The sequence below is a fragment of the Heterocephalus glaber genome, unplaced genomic scaffold (assembly GCF_053883595.1).
Source record: "Heterocephalus glaber isolate CG9 unplaced genomic scaffold, H.glaber_assembly_v1.0 deba00001444, whole genome shotgun sequence".
NCBI classification, from domain to species: Eukaryota; Metazoa; Chordata; class Mammalia; order Rodentia; family Bathyergidae; genus Heterocephalus; species Heterocephalus glaber.
In genome coordinates this window covers 27,898,133-27,921,129 of record NW_028258297.1, presented here as the reverse complement: position 1 = coordinate 27,921,129, position 22,997 = coordinate 27,898,133, and the positions used below count along the sequence as shown (strand labels likewise).

Genomic DNA, 22,997 nt, shown 5'->3' with positions numbered 1-22,997 from the left:
ACACGTGTGCCAGTCAAATGCTTTTAGTCCCTGTGGCAAATCAGAAAGATGCCAACCAAGCCTACACCAGCTGGTGACCCTGCCATGGATGCAGGAGAAATACTCAATACTAAGGGAATAGGTGATAACAAAACTGAGCCACAGCTACCGTGGGACAATCCCGAGGGGAGAGGGTGAGTACCAGATTTTGCTGTTCGTGTCACACGAGCTAGAAAAACCCAACCTCTGCCCCTGGGGAGGCAAACCTACATTCCACCCACTTCCTTGCCTTACCATATAGCACATTCCTCTTCTGGAGAACTGAGATCCTGGCTAGATGCTCCACTCCAGGAAAAGGCTGGGCTGTCCTGGTTCTCTAGACTGCCTCTTTGTGAAGATTGCATTAGGGCAGGTGGATATGGTAAGAATTATAAAGATTTTTTAAAATAAAATGAAACCCAGAGAAAATGTCAAAGCTGCCACCACGTAGCACCAGCAACCAGTTCTTACACTTCTCTTTCCTGCTCAGTAATCCCCCTCCAGAAGGTCACATAATTGGAACAGCTTTCCTCCCTGCAAAGTCTGCTGGCTCCAGGTTGTAACCTGGATAGTGGGGAGTGTCCACCTTCGGCCACTCTGTCCAACAGCCACCTTAGGTCTCCTTGAGGACATTTATCTTGGCGCAGATCTTAAGGGCAGGGCCCAGTTTGATGTTCATGGCACTCATAAGATGTTCTTCTTTAAGTAATAAAAGGGCCTGTCCATCAATCTCCTGGGAACGGAACTCCTCTGCGATCTCTTGGCAGCCTAGAAGGACGAGGTGAGAACATGTACAAGAAACTGCCCAGGAGCACCAGAGATCAAAGGGACTGAGTATGAGGCAGCAGGCGGAGGAGTGGTTATCCCAAATCACTTGTCCTCAACTCAAGTTACATACAAGGATGAGATGGCAGGCTTTTGTTTAATGGTGCTGGGGAATGAACAACCTAGGCCCTTTGCACTGAGCTATATCTCCAGCTTTTTTGGGGGGTGGGGGAGACAGGGTCTCATTAAGTTGCTAAACTGCTGGAACGTGTAATCCTCTTGCCACAGACCCCAAAGTACTGGGGTTTCAGGCATGCACCACCACACCTGGCTGAGATAGCAGGCTTTGGCACAAATGTAATTAGAGCTACTAGCTAACTTAAAAAGATCAAGAAAGGAAGATCTAGCCAGACACGGTGGTATAGGCCTGTAATCCCACACTTCGGCTGAGGCAGGAAGACCCCGTGAGTTCAAGCCCAGCCTAGTTACTCAGTGACTCAGCAAGACCCTGTCTCAATTTCAAAAGGGTTGGAGATGTAGCTCAGTGAAAGGGCCTTGGTTCAATTCCCAGTACCACAAAATAAAAACTCTAAATTACTTAAGGCCGGGTATTTAGCCCAGTGGTTTCACTGCCTGCTGCACAAACGCAAGGACCTAAGTTCGATCCCCAGTACCAAAAAAAAAAAATTAAATTACTTAACAACAAAATCATTCAAGTGGAGAAGAAAAAGCAAAAATATGTGCATTTTCTTTTATACTGGAAAAAGATTACAGTTAAGAGCCTCCACCAGGGGCAATGTAGTGGCACAAACCTATAATCCCAGCATTCGAGAGGCTAAGATTCAAGGCCAGCCTGACTGCAGAATGAAACTGTCTCAAAACACACCAAAAAACCCCCCTGCAACATTTCTGTTAGGAGCCCAGAATTCAAAGAGCAAAAAGGATAGGGTGGTTTCTTTTGTTTCTCTCGAGGTACTGTGGACTGGACCCAGGGCCTTCACACTAACGCCATACCCCCTTTTAGTACATGTTTCCAGTACGTAATGATCACATTCATCTTGTTATGTACATTAGTACATGTACATAAGACATCATTTTGAGACGAGTCTCCCTAAATTGCCGAAGCTAGGCCTGAACCCACAATCCTGCCTTAGCTTTTCGAGACAGCTGGGATTATGGGTCTGTGGCACCAGGCCCAGTCTGGCAATTTTCTTTTATGGAGAATGTCCTGCCTTACGGATGGGTCAGCAGTGATTCCTTAGTTCCCCTCCAATGGGGAGGAAGTCCTATTCCTGGTAGGGATTACAGTTAATCACACATAAATAACCCAAAAAGTAGTGGTGCGAAATAACAGCTGAATCGTAGTAGGAAAAGGAAGCACTGCAGAACTGCTGACATTGCAAAGGACAAAGTCAACCCAGAAGGAAATTAGCCAAGCTATGGGCAAGCAACTTGAAGAGCCTCAGTACTATCATGCTCAAGTCCCAACTGCTTCCCCATCAGTTCTCTTCCTGCTCACAGAGGCCTCCTACGGGTTGATCTAAGGACAACGACACCTGGGTTCTGCAGGAGACCCCCCTCAGTACCTTGGAGAGAAGCAATGAACTCGTACACCTCCTCTACACTCCAACGGCTTGGGTTACTGGACAGGAACACAGGGTTTATGCCGTGTAATTCAGGTGTCGGGGGTGCGGTAATGGTGTTCCCCAGGTCACGATCTCCCTGCCCAGCTCGTCCTGACAATGGCCCAGGAGACGTAGGGGACAGTGCTTCGTCATAGCTGGAATTATCTGAACCCCGGCTGGAGTCCTCTTGGCCCTACAGAAAAACAGCAAAACAGAGGTCAGGAGTAACAGTTTCATGAGTTCTCTCTCTGCTACTATTACCACTGTTCAAGTAATCTGCACTTCCTTTGCCCCAAGTCTAATCTCAAGTGCCTTTCAAATATGAACTTTCTCACTTCCTTGAATCTACCGTTGTACTATCTCAAATACAGAAAGTAAAGATTCATGGGAATATGAACCAGCAGTTGGGTGAAAGGAGACAAAAAGAGGCCAGAAACGCAACCAATGTAAACCTGAGTTCTGGTCTCATGTCCTGTTACCTGGATAAGAACTGTCCCACAAACCCCATTTTAAAGGTGGCCGAAAGAAAAAAAAAAAAGGTAGCTGGCTCCGCAGCAGCAGCTCACCCGGTGCCGCTTGCCCTGGATCTTGGCTCGGGCGATGTCAGAGGAGCTGCGGCGGGGTCCACGCCTACGAACTCGAGCATAGTTGGCTTCTTGGAACTCTTTCATTTTTTTTCTCTTGAGCCGGAACTGGTGGCTGCAGCTCACATTGTACCTGCAGGTCAGGGCATAGGATGTCAGGGTGCTAGAAGAGACCAGTCACTCCTCTGCCCTAAATCTGAATTGGTATTTTCAGAGTTGATTTGGGGAAGCAAATGAAATCGAAGAGGAAGACATGCTGTGAGATGCCCCTGGAAAGAGCTATAACTTCCAGTGGAGAAACCAGTGCTGAGGGAGGCAGGTGGTGCCCACAGTACCTCTTAGCACAAGTCATGGAGCAGAACCTCTTAGAGCCTCGGAACTGCTCTGCAGGGGCGTACTTCCCACAGTACTCGCATTTCAGGAGGTTTGCCTTCTTATCCAAATCTGAAAAGCAAGGGTTCACTGGAGAGTCACCGTGCGTTTCTGCTGCCCTCAGACACTGTTAGCCCATAGCTAGAATCTTTCTCAGAGTCTGCACCTATCTGCTACACGGCCTAAGTGAAAATCTCTGAAACCCAACACTTTGAAGACTTGTGAGTCTAAGAACTTACTAACCTTAAGCCAAAACAATTTCCATTCTAGATGTCTTACTAATTTTATCCTAATTCAACTCAAGAGACTTAAGAGTATGATTCCATTTCTGAATAGGAAAGAGGAACTAATCACTAATGCCTAGAAAGATTTAAGATCCTATTCCCACAAAGATTTCAAAAGTATGAGGGAATCTGAGTGTGATGGTACACGCCTGTAATCTCAGCACTTAGGAACCTGAGACAGGAGGGTTGCCATGAGTTTGAGGCCAGTCAAATACATGTCAAGACCGTCTCAAAAAACCAAAGCATGGAGGATGGGAGAATTTTCAAATAGTCCTTAATACAGATTATAAAATTAGAATAAGGAGAACCGGAAATTAAGAATTTAAATGTCATGTTTTAAGCATTTGCCTAGTGTGTGTGAGACCTTACGTTCCATCGCCAGCACTGAGGGGAAAAAGGCATAGATGTCCTAACAGTTATTTTATAGCTTTTAACAGTGCTAAGAAACCCAGGGCCTACTCTGAACTATACTTTCTGTGTATAAATAAACATCTAATTCCCACTTTAAATAAACAGTGTTTTACATTGGGTCCTCAGACACATCTCTACAGACCTCTTGCCCGCAGAGAGACCTGCAGATACTCACCGCCAGAAGGACTGTCCCCTCCCAGGGGGCCACTTGACTGACTTTCACTCAGCCCCGCTGGGAGGCCAGTCTGTAGTGGCTTCTCAGACTCCTTTAGTAACTGAGAGCAACCCACCTGTCCCAGGAAAAAGTGCACAGGTAAGTCAGCCTAGCTCCTTTTGGTCCACAGCTCTCCCCAGCATTTCCCATCATCATGTCCTTGCCTGGTCTGAGTGACGGGCAAGGCTGGTTCAGGAAGAATCCCTTTCCCCATGGCAGTCAGAGCTTCTAACCGGCTTGTTTCAGAGAAGCCGCTGGAGAACAGCTTCCTACCTGCCTCCCTGTCTGGTCCTGTCCTGCCTAAGGTCTAAGGGCTACAAGAGGAGTCAAGAGATGAGTGCTGGTTCAGCTTCTGACTCACAATATGAAAATGCCTTCATCTCTACTATAACTCTTCATTCTAAAGCCACCTAGTTTACCTACCTGAACATTACTTTCTTCCTTTTCTTTTTGTACTATTTTCACCTTTCCTTTGTCTTCCTTCTTTACAACAAAATGAACAATTACCCCTGAACCATTCTCTAATTAAATAATTCTGTGCCTTTTGTTTGTAGAAAAACCTGGAAACACAATCATGCCAAATCCCCCCAAAGTTCCTCTGCGGAGTGCTGCCCTCACCGGGAAAGGTTCTGCTCCTTCCTGGATGACGAAGCCCTCGATGATGTGCGTGAGAATCTGAGGCTTCACAATGGCCTGCGGGGGTTTCGAGTCTCCCACCTGTCTGGACACCATGGCCAGTGATGGAGGTGGGGCTCCTGGGGCCGGGGCCAGGGCTATGAGCTCACTGCTGGGGGCGCTGGCATTCACACTGGTCCCTGGGTCAGCTTTCTCTGCAAGACAAGAACACACTGAGGACAGACACGGGGGCGGACACGGGGTGGCATGACCTCGTCACTGGGCCAGCATGAGCTTCCACAGTGCTAAGTGTTCACATTCGTCACTCACTCTGGATTCAGCTGTCTACCAAGTTCACACGAGATCTATTGCTGGCTTATTCAGGACTCGCTTCTCTATTCCCTCTGCACCCCAACAACACTGTACAAGTCAGTCACTCACCCGCAAAACTTCTCTTCTCCTCCACGACCTTTGGGCTCTCTGCGGCAGGAGACGCCTTGGCAGGAAGCACTGAAGCCAAGGTGGAGACCTCATCTCTCTCCTCCTCAGACTCAGCTTTGCGTTTCACAGCCAGCGTCTGGGGCTTACCCTAGACAGTGAAGAATGGGGAAGAAACTAAGATTTAGACATGAAGGATAAGGAACTACAATTATTGCCATACTGTCAGAGAAAAGTTTCTTAGTGCCAGAGCCCCCCTTCTGTACACTTCTCATGATACACTAGAATTCTTGGTCATCTCCAATTTGTATAGTATCTAGATCAGGACAGACGAAAACGCAAACATCATTCGGTCCTGACTTAGACCATAAGACCCTGTATTCACTGTAGACCATTCAAGAACTGCTGTCTTTGTCTAGAGAATGATTTAGCTCAGGCTGTGTTTGTCTAACTTACAATATATCCAGAATCCTGAAAGGATTTCAGTAACAAATTTACAAGTATGAAGTTCAAGTGTTGTGTATGTTAACATCTCACTCTCCATAAAAAGAGCAGAAAAATGCCAGTATTAACCTTAACTCTCTTCTACTCTTTCCACTCTGATGGGAGCTTCAAAACCGTCAGACATTACTCACCGGCAGGTGTACAGACTGCATGTAGAAGGCAGCAGGGACCTGGGCAACCACAGGTGAAGATGTGGTGGCCGCACCCTTTACCACATGTGCTGTCCCCTGCACAGGAGCAAGGGTCATCCCAGGGGCCAACAGAGGAGGACATTCCTGCAGTGCACCGGGAGCCTGAGACGAAGGCGAGGAGGAGGCCAGGTGGCCCTGGCCCGGCTGCACTGGACTTGGCATCCCCCGGGAAGCAGGGGCAGCAGCTGCCAGCTGTGCCAAGCCCAGAGCCTGCGCCTGGGCCGTACCTGGCTGCCGGGTACCCACCACTTGCACAGGGATATGGGGTGGCGGCTGCTGGGTAGCGGACATCTTCGTAGCCCCTAACTGAGGAGGTTTGATAGGTGCTACGGGTGGCTTGGACTGGATGGGGATGGGCGGCTTGGGGGTTGGGTCCGGTGGAAGAGACAGCGGTGAAGACTGAAGCATGGGTTGAACCACAAGCGTCTGGGCTTGCTGCTGGGACTGGGAAGGTGGGACCTGCTGAGTAGGGGGGACCTGTGGTGGCTGAGGGGCAGTGAGGGTTGTGGCTTGCTGCTGTTGCTGCTGCTGCTGCTGCTGCTGCTGCTGGGCCAACTGGAGGTGTGTGGCTGTGTGCAGCAGCTGGGACTGACGGTGCTGGAACTGCTGCTGGTGGTGGATGGCAATCTGCTGCTGGATCACCACCTGCTTCTGCTGGAGGTGGATCTGCTGCTGCTGCTGGATCAGCGAGTGGGGCTGGATCTGTGTGTATGTGGCTGTGGGAACAAACCCAGAATGGAAAAAGGGCTGAAAAGCACAATCCTTCTAAATTAAAAGTAAAACTGTCTTTCCAAGGTCAAACTAGTCTTGGAATCATTCGTGAATGGAAACTGAGTCTGCACAGAACTTGGACGGCACTTCATCCATCCTCTTTCCACTGAGCCAGACGTGACCAGCACCTCTAGTGCTAAAGATCCCACAATCATGCACAATGAAGATGCACAATCATGGAACAACCTCAGTGATTTTTGTGTCTACTTTCTCTGCCATACCTAACTGTCCTATCCTTTGACTCGGCTCAGCAGAAGAGAACGAGTGGCCCCTCAAGCATTCTTACATCCTTTGAACTAAGTTCAGTGTCTGTCACATATGAAGCATTTAATAGTTACCTAAAGAATAAATACCCACAAAGCTATTACCATCTTTCCACAGATGCCTCCGTTTTTAAAATTCATCAGTCTAGGGCCGGGGATTTAGCTCATTCGTGCCACCACCTGCCTCGAAAGCACAAGGTCCCGAGTTTGATCCCCGGTACCAAATAAATAAATAAATACATAAAATTCATCAGTCAGTCTAGGTCACTATCTGAGAAGTCTGAAGAGTCAGCAGCCATTGGTGCTGACTTTACTCAGTTTCCCAAACTGTAAAATGGAGTTGACAATCTCCACCTGTTACACTTGACCACACTGTCCAGAAACAGTGTGTGACATGAAAACACTTTGGAAACAGAAGTAACAGTATTTAAAAACCTACTACTAGTAATAAGAATTAACTTTTTTTTGAGTAAATTATTCAAATATATCAACGACTACAGGGTCAGAAACAAAGGCAGCAAAAAAAATTACCAAGTAAGATACACACATCTAACTCCATCTTATCCAGTCTGAAAGCAAGTATAATCAAAGGTTATAATGATTCATTTTTTATCTTTATCGCAGATACAGACAGTCACAATTTGACTACACCATGGCTCTGTTTGCTAGACTTAAGTACTCTTAAGGCATTTATACTCTTATCTGCCACAAAATGACGAGCAAGAACAGAAGTCATTCCCGATTCTGGAAGGACAGAGAATCTGCTTTTCAAAGATGGATCACTAGCACCTCCCGGAACACAGCAAGCGATTCAGTAAGAATAGGTAAACAGACAGATGAGTAAACCCAGGAATTCAGGAGCCTAAGAAAGTGGGGTGGCCAAGTATAAGCTGAATGCTGCTTGGGGAAGCAAGTTGGCAACCCTCCCGACCCTGGACTAACACGTTCAAGGTTGATGTGATTCACCTTCCTTCCGCTACTCCAAGGCCAAGAAAAGCGGGTTGAGGGATATGTGATAAGCTGAGAATTTCAAACAGGTTCTGAGAAACAGCAGCACCTTGCGGGGACCACTCACCTGAGCTGATGAGCGTCTGGCTGGGGGCAGGGGTGGCCGTCCTCGTCAGGTTCATGCCCACGCTCTGACCACTCCCGTCCGCATCCGCCTTTTTGGCCGCTGCGCTTTCCACCTCTGTCTGGCTGCCCTGGCTCACAGTCACTGTCTGGGCTGCTGGCAGGGGCGGGGCTACTCCTGTGCCCTTCCTGGGACAGCCTGCTCCGCCCATGGCTGAGGAAGGCAACTGACCCAAACCCCCAGGGGCCTGGCCACCTCCACCTGGACCCAGGGACCCTGCGAGGCTACTCCCACTGCTTCCACCAGCCTGACTGAGGTTGAGGGACTGGCCGGAGGCACCCGAAGAAGCCTGTGCCACAGCGAGCGCCTGGTTCGAGGTCTGGGAAAGGCCAGAGATGGGAGAGGCTCCTGGAGGAATGGCCTTCTGGGAGGAGCCTGGCATCGGGGCTCCTTGAGCAGAGGCCTGTTGGTTCCTCACTGCCAAGTTCTGCACCTGAAAGACATTAAAAACAAAAAAATAGATTTCTGTAACCCACCAAAAAGCAGCAAGATAGCCAGAGTGTCACACTCAACTCATATCCCCGCCTCAATGACACTGCACATCAAAGACTTTCCAGGACTCAGAGAGGAACTTTGTGAACACCTGAGTTTTCAGTCTCCTTCATTCACTATCAAGTCTATTGTAACATTTCATCATTTATTCCTTGAGAATGTCTCTCTGATTCTCCCTTTCCTCTCCATGCATCCCTTCAACATCTACCAAATACCTAATATGCTCTAGGTACCAGAGTGAACACTAGAAATTCAGGAGTCGTAAGACACACTACCTGCTCCTAATGAATACTTTCAGTGAGAGAAGAAAATCGGCAGCAATGGTATGATAATATTCACAAATATAAAGTTTGATGGAAGCAGAAACAAGGAAAATCAAGTCCGACTACGAAGATCGAGAAAGTCTTCCTAAAACAGGCGGCATCTGATCTGACAGCAGGGAAGGTGGTGTCATGAAAACAGAACTAACAGCATTTGCAAGGCCTCAGCACCAAGAAAGCACGGCACTTTTAGAAATTAAAAATATTTTATTATGTTGGAGTGAGTAGCAGAGCGGAAAGAAATGAAGGCAAGAAGATGTGCTGAAGCAAGGAAGTAGAAAGGTACTACTTGGTGTGTTAGAGGGTTCTCAGGCAGGCATGATAACGCATACCTGTGATCCCAGCACTTGGGAGGCTGAGGCAGGAGGATTGATGTTTGAGGCCAGCCTGGGCTACACAGTGAGTTCATGGATAGCCTCAACTACATAGCGAGACCTTGTCTCCAAAAAAAGCAAAAACAAAAACAAAAAACAAAAAAAAAGATTCTGAACTTTAGAAACAGCAAGTTTATCTGTCCTATTTATTATTATATTCCCAGAACCTAATATGGCATCTGGCAAAACAGTTCTCCAAAATGTGAAGAGGGAAGGAATTGTGACAGCCTGATTATAGGAGCCACTGAAAAGCATTAATGGAAATAATCACAATGAAAACTATAGTTGAAACTATTCTTTTTAACTGCTTTGGATAAAATTTGCCATCATACTCCAAAGTTGAACGTTCACACCCACACCCCACAAACCTAGAATTCCACAAGGGACACTGCCACATACCACAGAGGGGAGCTACAGGGTAACAAAAGGCTGGGAATGATTCAAACTGCCCTCTCCAGAAGAGACTGTGAAAAGCTACAGCACATTTATAGAATGCAGGCCGGGGATTTAGCTCAGTGGTTCTGGCACCTGGACCCGAGTTCGATCCCCAGTACCAAAAAAAAAAAAAAAAATACTTTTTATGTTCAAATGGGAAGGAGAACAAAGGAGGCGGGAGGAAGAAAGGAAGAGAGCGACAAGAAAAAAAGCAAAAACAGAAGGATAAAATGGAAACAAAGCTTTTGTACATAGGGAAGGGAGGGGACTTGAGGGGGGAATGGGATAAGTTATAAAAAATACTTTTTAGAAGTCTATACATAGATGCAGTAAAATCATCCAAAAGAAACCTAAAGGAAGGATAAGCCTAAAAATCAGAGTAATCATTAGCATGGTTAGGAACAGACAACAGATGGAGGTAGAATTAATACTTTTTTCCTTTTGTAGTGCTAGGGTGCTATGGTTTAAATCTGGATGTCCCCCACAGCCTCCTGTGCTCCACTCCTAGGTGGGACTTTTGGGAGGGGACTGGGTCACAGGGGTTCAATACTCGTCAGATTAGTCCTTCGTGAGTCTGTAGCTAACTGTGCTTTAGGAGGTGAAGCCTGCCTAGAGGACGTGGGTCACTGGGGCATGCATGGCCTGGAAGGGTCCTTTCCCCGCCGCTTCTCCCTTCATCTCTCTGCTTCCTGCTGCCAGGCCATGAGCTGTTTCCCCTCTGCCTCTACCCTCCCTTGGAGCCAGCAGACTATGGGCTGAAACCTCTACAATGAGCCAAAACAAAACTTTTCTTCTTTAAGCTGTGGGGTTCGGTATTGCGTCTCAGCATTGAAAAAGTAACTAAAACACTGGGATTGAACCCAGGCCCTCAAGTATGCTAGACAAGGGGTCTACGACTGAGCTGCACCTCAGCCTGCTTGCCACAGTGTTAAAAATTACTGAATAATCCCCAGCCTGGTCGTGCACACCTGTGATCCTAGCACTCAGGAGCCTGAGGCAGGAGGATCACTGTGAGTTCAAAGCCAGCCTGGGTTACATAGTGAGTTCAAGGACAGCCTGAACTACAAAGTGAGACGCTATCTCAAAAAACAAAAAACAAACAAATTACTGAATAAATAAAAATGGGACACAAATGGTCCAATGATAACAGTATCATGAGCCAAGGACTATGAATTATGATTACTCTGTGTACTAAAAGTACAATTTAAAAATATTAGTAACAAGCTGGGCCTGGTGGTGCGCATCTGTAATATCAGCACTCAGGAAGCTGAAGCAGAATCACTGTGAGTTCAAGGCCAGCCTAGACTACACAATGAGTCCAAGGCCAGCATGACTTCCATAGCAAGACCTTGTCTCAAAAAAACAAACCAAACAAAAAAAATTTGTAACAATGTTTTCTTATTTTAAAAAAATTTTAGGGCCGGGGATTTAGCTCAGTGGTTTCTCCGCCTGCTGCGCAAGCGTAAGGACCGGAGTTCGATCCCCAATACCAAAAAAAAAAAAAAAAAAATCAATAAACATCAACAAAAAATGTCATCTAGCAATTAGTTTTTCCCATCAGCTTCCTTTCTTTGATGGCTATTTCCAATTTTCCCACTTCCCTATCCCTTCCCTTTCTCCTCTCACTCTATGCCTCTACGGAGAAAATCAAAACCATTATCTGAGCCTCCTTCAGCCATGGCATCATCAAATTTCTGTACTTACTGGCAGGTGCCCCTCTTCTCTCTTCTCTCCCTTTCACCCTCCTCCTATCAAAGGGCAGCTCTTCCCTGGAACTGGGTCCCTCTCAGCCTGACTTTCCTGAAGCCGATCTACCTGACCCCTCACCAGACCTGGACGGCGCATCCCTTCCCCAGCTCGGCCCTCCTTTGCACAGCTCACCACTCATCATCCCCTCAGTATTCACTGCACTGTCCCACCAGCCACTCACTCATTCCTTAGATGCATACTACGCAGATTCAATCCATTCACCACATGGAAGCAGCTCTCTCTCCATACTAATAAAATAAATCCATCCTTCCTTTCTCCTCCATTCAAAAAGATGAATACCCTTCTCGCTGTCTCTCTCTCACTGTCTCTCTCTCCCTCTCCCCTCCCTCTCCCTCTCCCTCTCTCCCTCTCTCCCTGAAACTCTGTTCCACTGTCTTGTCTTCAAGAACATGCTGTCTTCAAGAAAACGACACAAGGGCCGAGGATTTAGCTCAGGGGCACCGTGCCTGCCTTGCAAGCACAAGGTCCTGAGTTCAATCCACAGTACCAAAAAAAAAAACACAACATAGTCCAGATTTTCCTACCTCTCTTGCTCTTTCCCATTTCCCTCTCGCCCCAGCCTGGAACTGCCTTTCTAGGGGCTCATCCTAATCCTCACGGTCTGTATTAAACGTCTGTTTCTTCACCCACCATCTCCCTAAGTCACTTTAAAGATTCCTTAGATTCCAGTGTCGTGCATATGCCTACTACGTTCACGTGTGTCCCAGCCCAAACACCCTGAGCTCAGAAACTACATAGAGCTGCTGCCTCTCTCCTCGTGGGGGGCTCGCAAGCACCCTAAGTCTGCTTGTCCACAACTGAACATCACTGTCATCATACTGCTCTCCTGGGGCACCTCTGACAGCACCAGCAGCACCCAAGGCCGTGTTGGCTCTCAGAGCTGCAATCTTGCCATGCACTCAGTCAGTTCGCTTTCCTTCATGACTCTCCCACTTAGTCTCAGAGCTCTGAGTTTCTGTCCCTCTCCACTGCCAACTACCTAATCCAACCACCGAAGTCCTCCTAGACCATTAGAGCACTGCAACTCCCCATTCACCCTCACATCACTCCCCTTTAGCTTCCACTGAGAAACCAGCCTGGTCTTTACAACAATGTCTCCTCCTGTCACCTGCATTTTTAAAACCCTTCCTGAGCTGCCCACTGCCCCTCGCATAAATCTTCAAATCTTAAAACATAGCCCCCAAGGCCCTGCAAGATGAGGTTCCTTCCACTTGGTTGGTCCCTTGCCAAACTCCAGGAAAACAAAGCTCCTTTTACTCCCTAGAGCAAGCGCGCTCCCTCGGACATTCACAGCTGACAAACTGCTAGGCAAACTGCTATGGGCTCCAATCTCAATCTCACTGCTTCATTTTCTCACATTTCAAAGCCAAATTAGCTCACTTTCTAGACCGTCAGAGCATCCTGTATTTCCAGTAAGGCAATTATCACAGCATTCAGGTGAATATGGTTAATGTCTAGTGCTTCACTGGTCTGTGATCACAAATGTAGTGATTTTCTTGGGCATCCAGGCTAAGGAACATCTGATACATGAGTAATAAATAGTTAACACTCTTTGTGTATGTGTATGTGGGGCGATGGGTTAATCAGGAACTGAACTTGGGGCCCTCCTGTTGAGCTGTATCCCTAGTCCCGCCCCACTCCACCCCACCCCCTTTTTGGAGATGTTAGGTCATTTGCCCAAGGACTCATAGCAAGTACTGGAGCTAGATTCTGACCCAAACACCAAATGCACATTTTTCACCACTATCCTCTGTCTCTTTCCATACTGATACTCAAATATGTGATGAATGGATGGATACATGAAAGAACTGAAAATGGAAGAAGGATCAACCTCATCCCTGGCTCCCACCACTATTACCAGAATCCAAAGCAAAGGTCTTACTTTCTAACCACATAACCCCAAGAGTACCTCTGCAGGTTCCCTAACTAATCTTCTCCAGATGCTTCTATCCGAAGTACTTTTCTTAGCCTGTTAGTCTCTTATTCAATGATCAGTAACTGTCCTTGCTATCTATGGAGTTAATACAACCTCATTTTCTTGCCTTTTAGGCTCCTCCCTAGCAATGATCTCTTCCATCAGGCTCATTGTTTCCAATGTATTCACCTCCTTGTCCCCAGCACCACCACATACATCCATCTTTACATATATAAACTATTCCCTTACACTTGCTGGTCTCTTTCCCATTTCCTTCTCATTCCAAATCAAATCCTACCCATCCTTTAAGACTGCTCAAGAATCCTGCAAAGTAACACAGCCAACTCTTCCCTAAAGTCATGTGTCACTCAAAGTTTATACCACTTAGTCTGGCACCTTTATACTCTTTCAAACTCACTGAAGACTTCATTCACATTTTTTTTTGGTACCAGGGATCCAACTCAGGACCTTGTGTTTATGAGGGAGGCACAGCACCACTGAGCTAAATCCCTGGCCCTATTCACATTTCTCTTTAATCTTCCAAAATACCCAGTATGTTTCTGAGAAGATCAATAAAAAGAGCTAAATATGTACTTTCTGACAGATTAAAAGAATGAAACTACTATTATAAGTTCCTAGCTTGTGTCCCACAAATAGCCACATCTTAAATTATATGAATATTAGGAATAAGTCATAAACTGTAATGGTTAGGAAAACTCTGAGGAAAAAAGTGAACAGGAGTCCGAAAGTTGAGCCCCACAGTAACTCGTGATCAGAAAGAACCAAACATTCCTCCTGCAGCTCAACCAAGTGTACCTCGAGTCCAGTAAGATTCCCCCAACCATCCCTCATCTGCAGGGGACATTCATTAAGACGCCCTGAAAACACCTGAGCCACACGGTCTATGAGAATGAGGAGAAAATTGACTCTGCATGGAAAGTAAGACTCCCAGACCCACAGAGCTCTTTTCTGGCAATTCCCTTCCTAGCAAACCAACTCAAAAGCTGTAAGGGATTCAAACTCCATAGGGGTTAAGGCAAAGAAAAGCAAAATTCACAAAAGAGCAAGACATGTGCGCCTGGTACTCAGCAGGTAGAGGCAAGAGGAGCAGGACCAGGGGCTTCAGTCCAGTCAGGGCTACGTGGTGTTCAAGGCTGGCCTGGCCTATACAGCAAGGCGCTGCCCGAGAAAAAAGCAAGAGTAAACCACAACCCACAAACAAACAAGCAACAATGACAAAAAACAAAACCAAAGGCACAGAAACAAAGAATGTGGCAAGGAGCAGTGGGGCAGAGGTGGACCCTGGGCCAGTCACACCCTTTGTCCTCCCCAGCACGGCGTCCCTGCTGGCCACTGACCTGATCCGAATCTGCATGAACTCCGGGGGACTGAGCAGAGGGCACCTCCTGCTGGACCGCAGCCACCGCCCCGTTGGGCATCAGGATCAGCTGGGAAGCCAGAGGCACATTCCGGCCTAGGGTCCGGTTTACCTGCAATAGGTTTCCCAGCTGTGGCTGGCAAGGAGAGGGAGAGAAGAGCAAAGAGGACAAAAGGAAAGAAGAAACAGAAGAAACGGGAGGGAAGGACCACAAGACAAAGTAAACAGCAAATATTAAATAGCTGAGCCCTGCCCCAACCCCAGAGCCTCTTAGTCGCCATACGCGAGGGGTCATCCAGAAGAAAGCCTGGCCTGTGTAGAAGACTATGGATGATAAATAATGGAGAGTCAGACACCAAAGAAGTGGAGACAAAGGCTTTGGCACACACAGTTATATGTACCAGCAGATGAGAGAGAGATGATACTTAGAATCTATGTACTTGAGGCATCAGTTTAAACGTAGACTGCATCTAACCCTAATTTAGTCACATATTAGCATGGAATCCATGTAATCTGCAGGCCACCTGGCAATACCAAGCATCGCCCCTAAGATAAAGCATGGGAAGTGAATCGGCTTGTTTCAAAACATCTGGGGAACCAGAAGAAAATAGTTTCAGGGTAGGCATGTGATGCAATGGTAGGAGGCTTGCCCAGCACACAGGAGGCCCTAGGTTCAATCTCCAGCAATGCAAAAAAATAGGTAATAGCTTTCATTCTCGTCCTTACCAGTCAGGGCGCAGTTACGAACTACGCCCGGAGACGATGGCGCTGCCTGTGACTTACCCGCAGATACATCTGGGCCTGGGACTGGTTGAGCGGTGGGGAGGTAGTGTTCCCCAGCAGCACAGACTGGGTCAAGGTGGTGGCGCTGGGAGAGTTCACACTCTGGGAACGGCTGATGAGCTGGGCGGCCGAGGTGGTGGCCAGATTGATCTGTGTGGTAGAAAAAGGAACCAGGACTAAAGATGTGGGAGAGGACACAGTCAGGAGCAGCATTATGTCACTCTCATGGAGCCAGAGAAATAAATATCCTCTTATGCAAAACAGTCATCCAGGCTCTTCTGGAATACTATAAAAGTTAAAAAAAAAAAAAAAAAGTTAACTTTGGAGAAAGCAAAGGAATGAAATGGAACAGATTTTATTTCTGTCTGAAGAGAGTGCCGGGGCATAGCGGGGCACATCTGTAATCCCAGCACTTGGAAGGCTGAGGCAGGAGGACCAAAGCCAAGTTCAAGGGCAGCCTGGACAGTGAGCAGTGAGCTCTAGGCCAGTCAGAACTACGTAGTGGGACCCTGTCTCAAAAAAAATAAAATAAAAGAGAAGTCCCTTTCTTTTGTTATCTCCTCTTCTTCCCCAGAATTTTATTCTTCCTTCCACAGGTTTCCTATACAGAACCGAGCTGGCTGCCCGCCTCTTTCCACTCTTCCCTCTGTACATGCAGTACATGTCCACTATGGCTCAATCTATGGTTTAGCAACACTCTCAGCTGAATCGTGCAAAGCGAAGAGCCCAGGAGGGTTTGTGCTGGAGGCAGAGCTGCACTCACTGAGGCCTGGGTGGTGGTCGCCTGCGGCTGCTGCTGCTGCTGCTGCTGCTGCTGCTGCTGCTGCTGTGGCGCAGTGCTGGTGTTGGGAGGGCTGGCCTGCCGACTGGCAGCAATCGTGGCCTGTGCGCAACAGGAGGGGCAAGACAGAAGAGACAGTAAGGGACAGCTCTCAGTCTTCCAATAAACACAGCAATCACAAAGAAGATGGAGATTTCAGGTGAGAACGGAGAGACTACTCCCAGACAAAGAAAAGTACCTCCACTCACCCTACCTCACCCTACCATGTGTGCTAACCCAGTGACCCACACAACTCTACTGAGGCAGACAGGCAACCTGGCCTCCTACTCCTTTGCTTTAGTAGAAGAACCACCTTTTAGCGGGTCTCATCATGAATCACTGATAAATCTGCAGCAGAACTGTCCAACAAAAATATAATATGAACTACCACACACATCAGTAAGAAAAAGAAATGGGAGACATTATCTTTAATAATTTATTTTATTTAACTCAGTATCTCTAAAACATCAACATTTCAACATGTAATTACTGAGCTATCTTACATTCTTTTGCCATTCTGAGTCTTCCAACACACACCTTAAATTAGACTGGCCATATTTCAAGCACTCAATAGCTATGTGGGGCCAGTGGGCCCCATACTGGCCAGGCCAGGTCTGGAACACAGCCATTTTCCCTGTAAAAGGTGATTCTTCTACAACTCTTACTGCACACTCAGAAGATCCACGTGTCCCCCTCTAAGAGGACAGCAGGCAAAGGTGACTCTGTCCCCAGCCTGGTTTCGTGAGTCTCACCTACCCACCTGGAGTGCCTGTACCCTCCCTTGGGCCACCTGGCTGCTGACCTCTCACCTGCTGGACCGCAGCCAGGCTGTGCAGCTGGGCATTGCTGAGCTGCTGCTGTAGCATGAACTGGTGGAAATACTGAGCCGCATTGGGCTGCCGCTGCAGCGCCTGCAAAGCCTAGGGAATGAAGACAGGATGTGACATTAGAACAGATGACTCCTAATGCCTGTTCTGTGTGAGCCACTGTAATGTGTGAAGGGAGCCAAAGGAAGGGGAGAAGCCAAAGATGGGAAAACTATGATTTATCCATTTCAATATCAGAATAGGTAAGTCTATATTGTCCTCTACAAACTGGAGAAGCAATTAATTCTGTGGTCTATCCTCATATATTAAAGTGAAGCAGTGCAATTCACACAAACTCTTATTTCCCAAAGTGGAACCTGGAAATATACAAATATAGCAACAACTATGCAGGTTGAAAATACATAGGATATCAATTAATGTAAAGAAAAGAAGAAATTGAAAAACTATATTCTGAGTATACAGTAAGGAATACAGCCCTAAGGGGTTAGAAATATCTGTAATGGAAAAACAAAGTAGTTCCTTCTGAAAGGTCCAATCGGGTAAAATTGTCAACCAGTTGGGCTTTTGAAATATCTACAGTCTAATATAAATGGATGCTTATGAAAATGATATTGGTGGCTCAGTTTTAGTGTTAACCAAATTTTACTGTATTCTTATTTTTCTTTTTTGCTGTTTTCGTTTGTGTTTTGAGACAGGGACGCGCAATGTACTTCAGGCTAGTCTAGAACTCGCAGTTTCTCCTGCCTCAGCCTCCTGAGTACTGCTGGGATTACAAGTGTACACCACCACACTCAGCTTACAGGGTGTAACTGAAAGACCAAATTTCAGTCTCTACTTGCTTGCCCAAACTTTTTTTTTTTTTGGTACTGGGGATCAAACTCGGGTCCTTGACTTGCGCAGCAGGCGGCGAAACCACTAAGCTACATCCCTGGCCCTGCTCAAACTTTTGTAAACTCCTGAGATTCTGAGAGCTGGAAGACCTTAAATCATCACCAAGAAGTACTATAAAAGAAAGTGAAGCCAGTCATCTCCCTGCGCTGTCCCCAACCCAGGCCAGCACGCCCACCCTGACCCCTCGGGGCTGGAGCTGAGCCTTACCTGGACGGCCTGCCGCTCGTACAGGGACATCTGTGCAATCTGGGGCCGAGAGCTGGCCCCAGAGCTGGAACTCCCATTGGTGGAGCTGGAGTTCTGCTCACTCTCAGTCTCCATGACACCACTCCAGGGTCCCCACGGCTGGTGCTCCGACTCAAGACCTAGGCAGAAGCAGAACGGGTTAGAATTACACCTTCTCCCAGACTTCATTCATGTGACTATTCAGGAGCACAGTTAGTCCTTAAGTTTCCTAAGACTCTTCCCCTCAAGGGACCTTAGAACTCTCAAACTCCAACAGTCTTACAACTGAATGGCATCATCCCCACCTGCCATCTTTGAAGCTATTTGGGTCTCCAAAGAAATAACCCTTACGGGGGCCGGGGATTTAGCTCAGTGGTTCCAGCACCTGCCTGGCAAGTGCAAGGTCCCGAGTTCGATCCCCGGTACCAAAAAAAAAAGAATTCTAGGGTGACACGTGTGGCTCAGTGCTGGAAGAAATAACGCTTACAAGGCCAGGGATTTAGCTCAGTGGTTTCACTGCCTGCTATGCAAGCGCAAGGACCCGAGTTCGATCCCCAGTACAAAAATAAATAAATAAATAAATAAATCGTTTTAAAAAAAAGAAATAACCCTTACATACTGGCTGTCATGAAATAAAATAGTCAGCACACTAACTTGGCACCTTACAAAGCTGAATCCACCCCAATTTCCCATAGCACTTTTTAACAGTTTAAAAAACTCATTTCAATCTTGCTGTTATCTTACTTTTATCTCTCTCTATGGCCTTATCATCTGGTGACAATTGGTGACAATGGTCACCTTTTACTGGGAAGCCTCCAGTTACTTTTCACTGGGCAAGGAGCCTTACCTACACAGTATTTCTCTCTCCCAGTGCTAAAAGGTAAACGGTATGAGTCCCATTTTATAATTCTTGAACTGTTTTTCTGAGTATCAAGTCTTTATGCTAGTACAAGTTTCTTCCTCAAACCAAAAAAAAAAAAAAAAAACAGAAACCTGTGATTAAAGCAGTGTCCTTGGGTATGAGGACTCATTATCCTCTCCTCCTTTCCAGGAGGGCGTTCCATGCAGGTATGGTAAACAGACCATGGGAGGATACAGACTTTGGGGTTTGGGGGCACAAGAGCCAAGCTCCAGCCCACAGAGCCCAGAGCTGCCTGGCTCCAGCTCCGGCTGCTGAGGACAGACAGTACCTGAGGCATACCACTTTCCCACTGCTACTTCAGTTTCCCTATTTGCAAAGAAAGTTTCCCACTGAATGCGAAACATCACTTTACCAAATGATTCTCAGGTATGAAATATACTGACCATCATTTTAACACATGACTCTCATGTATGAAATATGCTAAATATGTTAACAATGGAAAGCTTCAAAAAGATTCAACTTTTCCATCCACTAAAGTGTCAGAATTTACCCCCTGGGACTATACTAAAATTTACAAAAAGACACGTGAAAACATTGCTAAGAACCAAGCAAAGAGACGGGATGAGAAGCAAGAAGAAATATTCTTCCGAAGTAGCACTAAATGACAGGAAGGTTTCTGGCTCTTTTTGTTGTTGTTGTTAAATGTACATTCTGTACTATATTCTCTACTTTAGAGGCACTGGGCCACTACAAACATCAGGTCACTAAAACTCTATTTAGTTTAGGAATGTAAACATCAAACTAGAATTTCTGCTAAGGGCTATCAACAGTTTTATTAGGGTGAATGGACTTATCTTGGGAATTGCATCCAAAACAATAAGTAAAGTAAATAAAAATCAAACCGGTTGGCCTTGGCAATAAAGTTGGAAAAGCATCTCCTACTCCATTCCCAGTAGCATCTATCATATCATTGTCTCCCAAGATTCTATCCATCTCTTCCATTTCATTTAGGAATAGAACGTTACTGTAAATATGAATATACCCCAAAAGTACATAGGACAAATGGTATCAGCTTCAACTCCAGTCTACCTTCTCCCCACCTCTTTTGCCAAAATATCAAAACACTAAACAGATACAGACCCATGAATCCTCAATATCAGCATGTGAAGAGAAAAAGCGGGTATTAGAGGCAGCATGGCACAGTCGTAGATTGCTGGACTTAGTTCACTGGACTCATCATAAGACTGCCCTACTAGCTATGGGGGGGCTATAATTCCTACATGCACGAGTACAAATGCTCATAAACTCTAGGACCCCCTCGTCTTCCCAATAATGGAAGTATTTTATTTTTTCAGATTGTGAAAACATGGGGCCAGGGATTTAGCTCAGTGGTTCTGCCGCCTGCCTCGAAAGCGCAAGGTCCCGAGTTGGATCCCCAGTACCAAAAAACAAAACAGAACAGAACAAAAAAACAGAAGATGCCAACAGATTGTGAAAACAGAAAAGAGAAACAGAAAGGGACTTTTTTCTATGCGGGAAAATTGTCATCAAAACCAGAATTCCTAGATCCCAAGTGCATAAATCTATTCACGAGTGATCAATGTTGTGGCTGCAAGATTAAATGCAGAAAGTGAAGATGTCAGCTTGGGAGGCACAATCAATTGCGAATTTCAGAACTGAACTGGAAGGGAAGTGAGACGCTCTCTACAGAGGTCCCTGAGGAGTCTCGCCCGGCCGTCCTGAGAGGGGCAGGCAGCACTAGGGTGAGTATGGGCTGGGTCGGGGAGACGCACAGACCTACGAGGGGAGCTGGAAAAGGGTGCTGAAGCCAAGAGGCGGAGGAAGGCAACATCTTTAAGCAGCAAAGTCTGTCTTGGAGAAAGAAAGGGGCAGGCGAACAGGGGTAGAGGGGGGCGCTCAGGAAAGACTATGCCAAAGCAATGGAAGTGATCGGGAGAATAGGACAGCACCCGCCCATCGTCTTGTTCGGGAAACGCCGATCCAACGAGAAATCAAACACCCCGGGAAGGGGCAGCCAGGGCGGGGCGCGGGAGTGAGCAGCCCGAGCGAGCAGGGAAACGTGCGCTCGCTCGGACAGCGGGGACACGGGCGGCGACACGGGCACAAGTCACGGACGGGAGCCGCGCAGCCGGCGGAGCAGAGCACGACAGTGGGACGGCCGTCGGACAGCACGCGCGGGGCACCGAGGAGCCCGAGAAGGGGCAATGAATGAGCGGGGCCGTCGGGCACTCGGGACGGGGATAGGGACCGGGGCGGGGACGGGGACCGGGACCGGGACGGCGCGGCGCGGGGAGGAGCGGTCGGACCCGGCCGGGCCGGGCCGGGCCGGGCCGCCCTCCCGCCCGCGGGCCGGTTACCTTCGCGCGGCTCGGCGCCGCGTCCTCGCGGGGGGCGTCCGCCTCACGTGCGGGTCCGGGCGGGCGCCGGCGGGGCGGGGCGGGGCGGGGCGGGGCGGGGGGTGCGCGGCCTCCGCGGCGGGCGCCCCGAGAGCGCCTCTCCCCTCCCGAGGGGCGGGGCGCCGAGGGCGGGGCGGGGGTCCCGGCGGCCGCGCTCCCCGCCCCTCCCGCCCTCCGGCCCGCGGCTCGGCCAGGCCGCGGGGGCTCGCTCGGGGCTGTCACTTCCTCCCCGGCGCGAGGCGGGGCGCGGGCCGGGGGCGCGGGCGGGCGGCGGGCGGGCGGGCGCGAGGGGCTGGCGGGAGCTGCTTCCGGGGCAGCCGACCCCTCCCCTCCCCTCCGCTCCGCTCCCCTCCCCTCCCCTCCGCGCGCTGCCCCTCCCGCTTCCTGCCGGCGCCGTTGCCATGGCGACGCCGCTGCCGGCCTGCGCGCCGGGCCCCAGGGCTCTCTCCGGGCCCTCGCGCTCTCCTCCGCTTCTCCCTCCCCTTCTTTCTCTTCGGATCCCGCTGGCCGGCGGGGAGGGCGACGGAGACCGCGCTGGCCTCTGGCGGGGAGCCGGCTGTCGGGGCGCAAGGGAGCGGGAGCGGGTGGTGAGCGGGGGAAGTGACGTCCGGAGCCCGTGGATGGGGCTGGGAGAAGGGAGCGTGGGGCCGGCGGCGGCCCCCGGGGACCGGGCTGGCGCGGGAGGGGAGAAGCCCGGGGCCTGGCCGGGACGGGCGGCGGCCGTGGTCTGTGCTCCGCCGCGGGAAGGCGGGAAGAGACGCGCCCGCGGGCCGGGTCCGAGGCCGAGCGCACCCGAAGCGGCGCCGGGGCTCGGAGCGCCGAAGTCTGCGGAACCGGGGGCGCCGTGTGCTCCTGGGCTTAAGCGCGGCTGTAGGAAAAGTAGCGCGACAAAAACAATGGAAAGGGCAGGGTACCGAGCTGCAGAACAATGGGGCTGTGCGGGGGACACGGACGTTTGCGGGCGAGCCTTTGTCATTTTCTTCACGGGGCCAAATTAGCAGCTTTTAATCTCGGTCTTGGAACGAGCAGCGAAGTTCACAGAGCACCTAGTATATTCTGGCCACTGTTTGTGGAAGCTTGGGTTGGATCGGTGCGAAAACAGATAACGACTCTCGACGACCTTCACGGAGAGGGAGGGGTGCTTTGTTGAAGAGTAACGAGGGCTGCTGCTGTCGTCGCGCTGGTTATTTTCTCTACCCGCCCGCTCTTCATTCTCACCTTTTAAAGCCCATGCATGACTTGTTTTTAGAGAAAAGCTGAAGCAAGCATCCTCTGTTTCTACGTTGCATCCACTTACACTT

The 22,997-nt window shown here is 48.7% G+C and overlaps 1 protein-coding gene across 6 annotated transcripts; it reads right to left on the bottom strand.

The window, feature by feature from the left end:
* Positions 1-7: 7 nt before the first annotated feature.
* Positions 8-21,736, bottom strand: Phc1 (polyhomeotic homolog 1). Of its 6 annotated transcripts, none has more exons than XM_087214153.1 (15): positions 21,658-21,736; positions 18,400-18,557; positions 17,284-17,394; positions 16,418-16,537; positions 15,655-15,804; positions 14,852-15,007; positions 8,131-8,620; positions 5,962-6,737; positions 5,330-5,477; positions 4,892-5,103; positions 4,235-4,349; positions 3,328-3,436; positions 2,975-3,125; positions 2,370-2,601; positions 8-786 (listed from the first exon to the last, which is right to left on the bottom strand). In XM_087214153.1, the coding sequence occupies exons 2-15, from the start codon at positions 18,511-18,513 to the stop codon at positions 632-634; spliced, it is 3,039 nt and encodes a 1,012-aa protein (XP_087070279.1). In that variant the 5' UTR covers positions 18,514-18,557; positions 21,658-21,736; the 3' UTR covers positions 8-631. The 6 variants fall into 6 exon arrangements, with proteins under 6 accessions (XP_087070279.1, XP_087070278.1, XP_021103705.2 ...); XM_087214152.1 differs by having other exon boundaries at positions 4,892-5,121; positions 21,658-21,733; XM_021248046.2 differs by lacking the exon at positions 21,658-21,736 and adding an exon at positions 20,420-21,539 and having other exon boundaries at positions 4,892-5,121; positions 14,852-14,983.
* Between the last annotated feature and the right edge of the window lie 1,261 nt (positions 21,737-22,997).